This window comes from Gekko japonicus, unplaced genomic scaffold, assembly GCF_001447785.1.
Source record: "Gekko japonicus isolate JY-2015 unplaced genomic scaffold, Gekko_japonicus_V1.1 scaffold57, whole genome shotgun sequence".
NCBI classification, from domain to species: Eukaryota; Metazoa; Chordata; class Lepidosauria; order Squamata; family Gekkonidae; genus Gekko; species Gekko japonicus.
The window spans coordinates 1,774,799-1,786,120 of NW_015160208.1; the positions used below are offsets into that span (position 1 = coordinate 1,774,799).

At 47.3% G+C, this 11,322-nt stretch overlaps 1 protein-coding gene across 2 annotated transcripts in view; it reads right to left on the bottom strand.

Annotated features, from left to right (window-relative positions):
- Positions 1-1,427: 1,427 nt before the first annotated feature.
- The window catches only part of CHMP6 (charged multivesicular body protein 6), a 19,542-nt gene continuing 9,647 nt past the window's right edge, over positions 1,428-11,322 (bottom strand). For both annotated transcript variants that reach the window (XM_015408712.1, XM_015408720.1), the window contains exons 6-8: positions 10,573-10,653; positions 6,937-6,991; positions 1,428-3,806 (exon numbers count right to left, since the gene is read on the bottom strand). In XM_015408712.1, the coding sequence (XP_015264198.1) occupies positions 3,754-3,806; positions 6,937-6,991; positions 10,573-10,653 (189 nt within the window). In that variant the 3' untranslated portion in view covers positions 1,428-3,753. The remainder of the gene's footprint in view (positions 3,807-6,936; positions 6,992-10,572; positions 10,654-11,322) is intronic.

Below are 11,322 nucleotides of genomic sequence, written 5' to 3' on the forward strand. Positions count from 1 at the left end.
CTCTGGCCAGAATCCTTGCAGTGTTTACAAGGGAGAAATGGCCTTTGACAAGCATTTCCCCTGTACTTTCTCTACACAGCTGTTTAGTTAGATCAAGTTAGCCACACTATACTCTGGGCAATGCAGGGCAGAAAGGAAATTGCTACTAGTTCCAAGAAACACCACTTCATCCTCCTTGGATGGAAATTATACCTTCTCTGGAAAATCTTGAGGATGGATGGAACAGGTAGCATTTCCTGCTATTAACACAGCAGGTGCCTTGGATAGCTCCCTCAGATGTTTATCCAGGACAGAAGAATGCTGAAACACAAGGAGCAAAAAACACTTATGAAACAGAAGGCGTGGGGTTTTAACTCCAAACATGGGTTTCCACCAGTGAGAACGGGGGTGATTTTTTGTAAACCCTCAGTTCACCCTTGAGGGTCCCATTCACTACAAGCAGCCATTCAGGAACTCAGAGGGAGAAATCAGCATAAATCTCTACTCTCTTGCACTGGCAACAACGAGTTCCACTAATTAACCCAACCAACCTTTGGATTCAATGTTAGTGTTTACCTCATAAAATACAGAAATCGCCACTTTTGGCCACATCAGAGGAATTTCCCCTCTCCTCACGTCTTTCTCCTGTCAGCCCTGTACTGTGCTGGGTTGGCATAGAAACTGTATCAGGGCAAGTCTTCAGAGGAGCTGTTACACAATTCCCACCAAATAAAGAAGGAACTCCTCCATAGGAGGACTGTGTAGGCCACAAGGGATGGCTGGCTGGGGTAGAAAGGACACCACTCGTATGGAGCTTAAAGGCTGCTGTTCCCAGAAGACGTAGCAGTGGGAACACCAGAAGAGATGCTGCTGCCTTCTGGACAACTTCTCAGCAATGTCTTGAGGGACACCAGTCACTGGGGGATGCTCTTTGTGAAGCAAAACTCCTTAGAACAGAAAGTTCTAAATCTGAAGCACAAGATTATGCAAGAAAAAATCCTAGTCGCCCCCCCCCCCCCAACAGCACAGAAAGTCAAGGCTCACTGGCAATAATGCCCTCTTCTAGGACTGTTTTCTGCAGCAGGTTGGATTTCCTGAAAAGCCACGTCAGATGCTACAGTGTCTGGATATTATGTTCACTGGCCTATTAACAATACCGTGGAGTGATACAGCAGCTGGTTAACAACCAACCAGTTATCACCGCCCTTTGCGTATATACTAAGTTTGCAAAGTGCCATTAGCCATCATCTCTGCATCTGACACAGCCATTAATGTCTCTCTCTGAAAGACCCTTTCCCCAGAGGTAAGCCTCTCTACCTAGAAACCACCCTACGTGAGCCACCTTGCTTCAATACTTCAAGATTCCTAGGAAGATAGCACCATTTTTTCCACAGTTCAAGACAGAGCCTAGACAGTGATTGTGTTAGAAACACTTTATTGTTATCGCCTGTACCGCACCTGCTTCTGCCTCTGGCCTTTGCAGTTCAGTTCGAGAGAGAGAAATGTTCTGCTCACGCAGGTAAATTGGAGTGTCTGGAGCTTTCATGGAGGCAGGACAGCAGCTCAAATTCAATCTGGTTTCAGCCACAGAAGCACCCACCCAGAAATCAGAGGAGGTCAGCAATTTTGGTAGCTCCGGAGGCTCCTTTCAAAGGGCATTTCTGCTCATCTGCAGTGCTGTCTCCCACAGGGCCAGAAAACACCAGTCTTCGCAAGAGCTTTCCCTTGTCTGTACTTATCAGCAGTGAAGGAGAAAAAACACTTTTTTCCTCTCCCCCAGGCAGCAGGGCTCAGTGGTTAACTGGACCCAACAGAGCTTGCTAAGGATCCTCACAAGGGAGCTGAATGTTAATATAATTCCTAGGGGGAAAGCCTGATGTTCCTTCCCATCCATTTTTCCATTTGCTTTAAAAAACAAACAAATAAAAGGAACCCAGAGCGAGAGGCTGAGCAAAAGGGAGGAGGAATAAAGAAGTAACAGTCTCCCATCCACAGCAATGGAACAGGCAAGGACATGATTGCCGCCTGGTGGACACCATGAATATAACAGCAGGAAGCAACAGGCAAACCAGCTCTTTAAGAAATCACATTACTTTTCTTGGTTCACTCTCTGGTGTTAAGCCTGGCTGAATGGTGTCAAGACCAATGCTGCAATGTGAACCCAACACCATTATAAAAGTAGGGAGGATATTTAAGTGTAAACAATGGATTCAAGGGAGATCTATCTAATTCATTGCTTAGCAATCTGAACATTACTCACAGTATTTGGGGGAAGGGGACACTACAGATGTGGCATTAAGAAGCTGAGCCCTAGAGACAATGGCTGGTACAACAGAAGCTGCCAGCGGAGAAGGACGCAGCTAGGATGCCTTCAAACAACAGACCCAAAGGGTGAAAACCCTCTGCAAATACATCACGTTCCAAAATGCCCAATTATGCTCCTCTTCTTTTGTGTGAACACGACGATAGAATTGTATGTGCCAGTCAGGGTAGGACGGGGACTGTTTTCAGCTATAAGCTGTGGGCTCCAGGGAGCAAAAAGGTTGGCTGGTGGGAATCTCTACTATTCTTAAGGTATGTATTGCCACAAGGACATTCGCCCCTCACCCAGCTTTGGCCTATGTAACTGCCCCTACAGAGACACAAGCCACACAACCACAGCAGGTAATATGGATACAAGCATCAGTGCATGCCAGCTGGCTCTAAAGGACAGAGAATTTGGGATACAGCCCGGGAGGTTACCAACTGCAAGGGTAGCTCAGGCCAGAGATTAAGGGTGCCTGAAGTCACGTGGCCTGGAGTGAAGTTTTCACCATCCAAGGAAAGCAGCCAGCAATACCACTGAGTTAACCGGGATCCAGCCCTTTCTAACATTCAGGAGAAAAAAAGAATAATTCAGGTCTTATATAATAAAGGGAGGGGAAGATGTTTAGCCCCATGTGGGTAGCACTGACTCGCCATGTTCCTGACTCCTCCCTCTTGTAAGCAGAGGAACAGTAGATACAGCAGACAGTTCCCACCATCGCGATCCAGTTCCTGTGTGGGATGCTTAGGTATGAATTCTTAGCAAGTGCTTTAGGTCAACCCAGTGGGAAATAGTCCTTCTGTCTTTTAGAGACCCAGTCTGGCTCTGCTTCCTGCTGCATAGAACTATAACCATATTCACCTCCCAAGCACAATTTCAACCTGGGAGGCTCTTCTGGTATCTCCACTAGTGGGTTAGCACAAGAAGAAATCACTACCCACAGAAATGATACTCCCATCCCACTGTCAAGCAAGCAGGTCTAACAGGTACAACCTGATGTTTGTGAAATCCATTCCTGCCAAGAGAATCCACTCAAAAATCCAGAGAACTGAAAAAGAGTCAAGACAAAAGCCGAGAGCATCCCCAGCAGTTCTTTCTGTAGTATAGCAGAAAAACTTGTAACTGTTCACAGCGCCTCAGCTCAAAAGGGCAACAGGAGGGCACAGGCAAGAGGCTGCGCTGGCATCCGAGGCAGGTTTGCAGCTGGAATCTGCTCTGCAGAAAGCATTTGGCTTCAAGGGTTTGAGAGTCACTGTTTAATCCAGTATACAAAAGAGGAGGAGAGATCGCACTACAAAAAAAATTCATCTCGATATAGGAACAATAACCAGCTGCAGCTTCCATTCCGTGCAGGAAATCTGCTCCAGCATGGCTGTCTACTGCCAGCAGGATACCACGGAGGCCCTTCTCACCCCCCCAGGCACGCTGGGATTCCCGGATTCCCTGCAGTGGTCTCCCAGGAAGCGGAGTTAAGACGCTGCCACCAATTCCGTCTTTGGCTTGACTCTGATGGGCGATGTTTCTAAAAAGGGGAAAAGTTGCATAAAGAGGAACAAGTTAACCTCATTTAGTTCTCTCTGGGGGAGTAAAAATCCTCTCAACTCTAACTAATGTCTTATGTTGTCCTTGGATTGATGCGTATCTTGAACTCAGCTCTCCTAGGTCCCAGGCAAAGGCCTGTCATATTATCAAGTTCCCTTCAATGGAAAGAATTGGGCTTGGAGTAGGGAGGGGAGATGGATAGAACTTGAACCTACAATCATGTGCTCTCACAACTTCCCAATCCACTACTTAAACAGATCCCCATGAATTTGGTCTCATTAAGAAAATGTCTTTATTTTTCCTTGGATATTTTCCTGAATGGCTGCGCGTTTGTGTCAGGCTAGGAATGGAGCATAAATGTGTTCGTGGTGCTGCAGTGATAACGGTTCAACAACTCTGCTGGCTAAAGACGGATCAGCTGAAAAGAGGATGAGCTTTCTCAGCACAATGCCAATAAAAGCCCCCATCTCCAAGGAGAGGCTGAGCCTGGGCGGGGGCACCCCCTGCAGCTTTCCTGTTCAACTGATGACCACCAGCCATGGCCCCTGCCCTCCCACGCTGCGGTTCCACCCTTTTAAAGGGAGGGCGAGGCCGCGGTGAGAGATTCTGCTGCAGGCAGAGATGGATGAGACTGCAACAGTACAAAAGGGCCATTATTCCCCTGTGTGAACGAAAGCTCCCTGTGGACGTTGGTTAATCGTTTCCTTGTTGTGGAAAGTACCGATGCATGCAGGTGCCCATATCTACCCTTCAAGGCAAAAGTATGAATCATACTGAGAGCTTCCATAATGTAATTTGAACAGATAAGAAACAACTTCTGTTATTTATGTGTATGACTCTGACATCAGTCACGAAGTATGTCTTTTTAAACAGAGCAGATGACTGTAAACACCAAAGCACCTACCCTTTCCATAGTTTCTTTTGGGGAGGGGGCATGCATGAGGTTTTTAGGCCTTAATGCAACAGAAAACCTGGAAATCTTCTCTCTCAAGACCTCAGAAACCAGAGCAGATTCATATCTATCCCCGATGTTGTTTAACATCTACATGCACCCCCTTGCCCAGATTGCCCGGAGTTGTGGGCTTGGGTGTCATCAATATGCAGATGACACCCAGCTTTATCTGATGCTGGGCGGCCGGTCGGACTCCACCCCAGATGACCTTCACCGGGCGTTATACAGGCCGTGGCTGGTTGGCTCAGACTGAGTCGGCTGAAACTAAACCCGGCAAAGACGGAAGTCCTGGGGCGGAGTCGAATCGGTCTGGGGTTGGGGCTCCCTCTCCCGACCTTCGATGGGGCGCCTTTGGTGCCGGCGTCGGAGGTTAGGAGTTTGGGGGTGCTCCTGGACTCCTCCTTAACGGTGGAGGCCCAGGTAGCAGCCACTGCCAAGTCAGCCTTCTACCATCTTCGGCTGGCGTGGCAGCTGGTCCCCTTCCTCGACCGTGATGACCTGGCCACAGTGATCCATGCGACGGTCACCTCAAGGCTAGACTACTGTAACGCTCTCTACATGGGGCTGCCTCTGTCGCAAATTCGGAAGCTGCAACTAGTGCAGAATGCTGCAACCAGGCTGCTGATGGGTCTCCCTAGACGGGATCACATCTGGCCTGTGCTGAAAGCGCTGCACTGGCTGCCAATGGCGTACCGGATTCGCTTCAAAGTGCTAGTTCTTACCTTTAAAGCCCTATATGGCCAGGGTCTGGCCTACCTAAGGGACCGCCTTTCCCCGCATGTTCCCCCAAGGGCACTACGGTCGGGGAGCCAAAACCTCCTGGATATCCCAGGCCCCAGGACCATCAAACTTGCTGTGACCAGGGCCAAGGCGTTCTCGGTGGCGGCTTCTACCTGGTGGAATGAGCTCCCAGAAGAGATCCGGGCCCTGCGGGACCTTGTGAAGTTCCACAGGGCCTGCAAAACGGAGCTCTTCCGCCAGGCTTTCGAGTAGGAGCCGCCACCACCATTATTCCACCAACGCTTTTCCCATCACCGCACTCTACCACCACTGGTGCGGGTATCATCGGGGGTGCGAGACGTCCCTGGCAGATGACAGGGTTGTGGGGAAATATACTGCTGTTGTTCTGTTATAACATCTTCAGAACACCATCTTGGTTTTATGATTCGGAGTGAGTATTGGAGCACCGATATTTTAAATAACTGTACTATGTTGTATTATTGTATTTTTATACTGTTCTTACTGTTTTAATCTGGCATTTATGCCCTTGTTAGCCGCCCTGAGCCTTCGGGGAGGGCGGGATACAAATCTAAAGAATAAATAAACAAAATAAATAAATAATGGGCTCCTAAAGGTCACAGTTTTACATTCTCTACCATGGCAATTCTGCTTCTAAAAGCAAACACAGCAGGTGTGTGGCTAAAGACAAAGAACAGGATCTTCTGGAAGAAGCAATTAATTAACACTCAATTATAGACCTTCATGGCACTGCAGAATTGGGGTGGGGCAGGGAAGTGGTTATGGCTCCTTGTCCAGCTGCTTCTGTACACCTACTTAAGCCCATTCTGCATGAACTCAGCACCATAACAACGTCCCTAGTGGGTCTTCACAATGCTGCCTTACATGCTTTACCAGAAGGAGGAAGTGTGTGCATGTTATGTAAAATAAAATTTTAAGCCACCCCAAAGGATCGTTCATCGCAGTCTCCCGACCCCCCAAATAAGAGCTGGTGTAGTCAGTGGCACTGGCCACTGGACTCAGCTGCAAATCAGGACGTTCCTGGCTCAAAACTGGCTTCTGCCTTGAAATTAATGGGTTTCAAAGACCCCACCCCTCTTGTCCACCTCTTGTACAGAGTTGCTGTAACATGAGAAGCCCTTTGAAACCTCTTAACTGTTACGTAAATTATTATTATCATTATTGTTATTGTTGTTATTATTATTATGGCTGCAGTAAGACACAATAAGCACAAGGGGGTGAGGAGGCCATTATCAGGGTACTGATGATCCTTTATACTTGACCTTTGCACAGCACCTGCCAAGCCTCCACTGGTGATATGTTTGATGCAAACAAGCCCAAAAAGGTCCCACCCCGCTTTGCGCAGCAGGAAGATCACCAACAGAGAAAAGCAAAGGAAAGAGGAAAAAAACCCCTCTACCTGGAATCTTTTCTGGGAGGGGCTCTGAGGGAACTTCTGGAAGATCAATCTGCTCCTGTAAGAAGAAGCCAGGGCACACTGTGGAATTAATATTCTGCAACAGAAAACTGTAGCTAACGTCTTGATTCATAGGGAGGACTACTCCCCCCCCCCCCCCCCGCTGAGATATGGCTGAGCTCAGGAGTCGCTTCTAGGTTACACAAGGTTCTTAAAGCATTTATCCTTTTTGCCAGGCTGCCTGCTTAAGCAACTGGGCAGAGAGATGTTGCCCTGGAAAGACAGCAGGGCCAGTTTACAATGCTTTCACTAATGGATTCTGACAAGCAGAGATACTTCCTGGCAGGTATCACAGCATAGCTCTCTGGTTAACATCTGCAAACCCTTCGCCACTGCCGTCATCAAGAGCTGAAGTGAGAGCCCTCTTGCCTGATCAGTGGCCTAAAGCCAACTCCTCCTGCCTCCACAAGTGAAACCAACTTAAATGTACCCAAGCAAATGCAACAGGCAGAGACCAAGCTAGCTTCAGGTATGGAACTTTCTATGGAAGTAGCATCCAATTCAGCACCGATGCAAGCGAATTTATCTTCAACATACTTTGCAAATAAGTCACAATTCTTCTGGGTTAAAGGACGACTGGGATTTCTCACCCTAATGGCATTTCATTGGCAAAGGAGTACTTCTGTGTCACCAGCACAACTGCACAATCGGCACCCAAATGGGCTCTGGGGTCATGCTCAGCTGGACTTTTTTTGGTCACTTGGGACACTGTCACCTCCCACTCAGTTTCCAGCAACTCCTCAGAAGACCAAGGAGGATATCTTGAAGCCTGGGCCACTCCAGAGGTCAACTGGCCAGTCAGCAAATTATGATTGTAATTCCGTCTGCACTGACTTGGGAGCAAGTGCCACTGATCACAGTGATGATGAGCTTCTCAATAAACAGGCAAAGTCCATGATCTACAGCACATTCCCCAGCAGGAGTCTCGCTCTTAAAAACTGCAATGAACATATGTGATGCATGCTTACTAAATTTTCACCAATTTTCTAGCAAGAATCATCCTACTGTTTTGCAAACATCTCTACTTTGGGTCCTTTTTGTGCTGATCAAGATACAGTAAATTAAGATAACGACTCTGTCAATGTACTGGCTGCAACTTGCAAACGTGGTCGGTCTTGGGAAGTGATCTTTATTTTACTTTCCCCCTTGCTGCTGAGGCTGAGTGCTAAGCAAAGGTCTGTATAAACAGCTGTCTGCATTTGCCACAAAAGTTGAACTGCCTTCAGAAAAAGCAGCTTGGAATTTCTCTGGTATAAGCAGTGCATAATGACATACGGCCAACCTGCAAGTGTTAATCAACAGTGACCTGGATAGAAATGGAAACTAGGTGCAATCTTATATTCTAATGGTGAGGTCAGGATATCTTGGGGTACTACTTAAATCCAGTGACTGGAGCTGTGAACAGGTAAGACTGATCTTTTTACAAACCCTATGTTTGCAGGAAAATGTGGAGACTAAAAAAACACACTGGGAGGCTTAAAAAATTCAAAAATGATAAAAGGAGCGCCTATAGGTTTAAGCAATGGATTCCCTCAGGGGCTGTTGTTAGGCAACCACAGTATTCTAGGCAGGCTTGTCAAGTACTTACCGTGATTTGGCGGGGGACACAGACGTCTTTGCAGGATCATTCCTGCGGGGACAACGGATGCGCCGCACCATGCCGTCGCCAGGAAGTGACGCTGGGCGACGCTCTGGCAATGGGGCTCGAAACTTGATGGTACCATCGAGTTTTCAGCCCCATTACCAGAGCGCTGCCCAGCGTCACTTCCTGGCGACGGCATGCTGCATTACAGGGAGGAATGGTCCGGCTGGGGAGCATGTTTTCCCCGCCGGATCGTGGTAAGTACTTGGGAACCCTAATTCTAGGCTACATTTCTATGAGTAAAAATGAAGGGCCCTTTCCAGCCGTATTTTGGCCTTTGAGGGAGAACTCATGGGGCCAGGCATGGCTAGGGCTAGCTCTGGGTTGGAAAATTCCAGGACATTTTGGTGTAGAGTCTGAGGAGGGCAGGGTCTGAGGACAGGAGAGGCCTCAGTCAAATATAATGCCACAAAGCCCACCCTCTAAAGCAGTCATTTTCTCCAGGGGGACAAACCTCTGTTGTCTGGAGTTCAGTTGTAATTCTGGGAGGTCTTCAGGCCCCCCCTGGAGGATGGCAACCCTAGGGCTGGAAGCAACATCTGGGTGACTTGATACCACCTGATTTACATGATGAACTAGGCCTGGCGGCTCCTTGCTAGTATTCAACAGCAGCCACCTTATTGAAGCCAGTGTGGTGTAATGGTTAGAGATTTAGAGACCCAGGTTCAAATCCCCATCTTGCTGTGGAAGCTCACTGGCTGATTTTGGACCAGTCACATACTTTCAGCCTAACCTATCTCACAGGATTGTTATATGGATAAAACAGAGAACAGAATAATGTAAGTTGCTTTGGACCCCACTGTGGAGAAATGTGGGGTACAAATGAAGTAAATAAAAAATAAATATAGCTGAAGATGGAAGGTAGATAAAAGGTAGATTGGTGAATGGCTGAGAAGGAGAAAATGAGACAGGGAGAGGATATGGGGATTGCCGAGAGGCGGGAAAGAGGTTAAGAAAATCCTAGAAATCTGCGGGGGGGGGGGCTGGGGTATGAGGAGGGGGGACCTCTGAAGGCTATGATGCCATAGACTCCACCCTCCAAAGCAGCCATTTCCTCCAGGGGAACTAGGGTTGCCAACCTCCAGGTGGGGGCTGGAAATCACCCAGAATTACAACTGCTCTCCAGATGACAGAGATCAATTCCCCTGGAAAAATTGGCTGCTTTGGAGGATGGACTTTATGGCATTGTATCCTACTGAGTTTGCTTCCCTCCACAAACCTTGACCTCCAAGGCTCCACCTCCAAATCTTGAGGGCTTTCCCAACCTTGATCTGGCAACTCTAAGGGGAACTGATCTCTCTAGTTGGGAGATCTGTTGTGATTCCAGGAGATCTCCAGCCCCCACCCGGAGGTTGGCAACTCTAAAACAAGAGAATAAAGCAGGAAAAGGGGAGAGACTACAGGGGCTTTCAGGAAAGGCAAAGAGGAAATAGCAGTGGAGGGGGATGTGAGATGCCTTCCGCAAGTCCTTGAGTGTTCCCACTTGTTATTTCATAATAATGAATTAGGTGAATGTGTTATTCTAGCAGATTCTACTCTGGAAGGGTCGCTTTCAGCCGAACATTAAGAAAGCAAAATGGGTAGCTATGTTAGTCTGTCTGTAGCAGTAGAAAAGAGCAAAAGTCCGGCCGCACATTAAAGGCTAACAAAATTTGTGACAGGGTATGAACTTTCATGAGTCACTGCTCACTTCCTCAGATACAGCAAGAATGACAGCTAGATCAGGAAAGCAAAACATAATAGGTAGAAAAATGCTGTTAAGAATGGATTAGGCTGTCTTCCCTCATGGCTCAGAAAACAAAAGCAGGCAGCAATAATTAAGATCTCTCTGTACTAGAATTGCATCAGCTGCCAGATCTATGGGATGAGGGGGGGAATCCTCCCATGTCATGAAAGAGATACCACTTCAAAATGCAGTTAGCAGGATGAACACTCACCTGAGTGATGGCATCTAATTCTGCTAAAATGGCATCTTCATCCTCTTCTGTGAAGCTGCCAGCCAGCATCTCATCTATTTGCTGTAAAGAAAAAGGGCAGATGGCCATCATGACAACAGCAAACCCACGACCACAGCAACCAGAGAACACATCAGCGCACCAAGGAGCCCAGGACAAAGGCAGCTTTCCTAGTCCCAGCTCCACATCTCTCTCTGTACTGCTCAAGGATGATGGCAGGCTGTTTATTTTGTACCTGATGCTTAAGAGGTTAGTTAGCACATCTGGTACTTACTGTGGGTTACTAGTCATATAGTGAATATTTAATTTGTTCAGCACATGTTTATTACATTGTGGCTACAAGCCTTGTGTGCTTGCTTGAAGGCTAAATGTGAGTTTTGAAATTTAAGAAAAAGTGAACAACAGGTAAAGAGAGGTACAAATAAGTTATAGAAAAGTAATTATGGCAGGTTTACTATGCTAAAAATGAGCACAGAGCTGTAACGGATCCCAGATTCTGGACCCCAAAATACATTCATTTAATTCACACAGTCATTCCAACTGGAGTCCATGAAGCTATGCTCTCAGCTAAAATCACAGTGCAATCCTAAACAGACTTACACCCTTCTAAGTCCACTGAAGTCAATGGGTTTAGAAGAGCGTAACTCTGTTGAGGAACTGCACTTTTAAAGACTATAGTTAGGAGGAGCCTCTGGGTCATGAAAAGTTCATTTCCAGAAACAATTCCGGAAT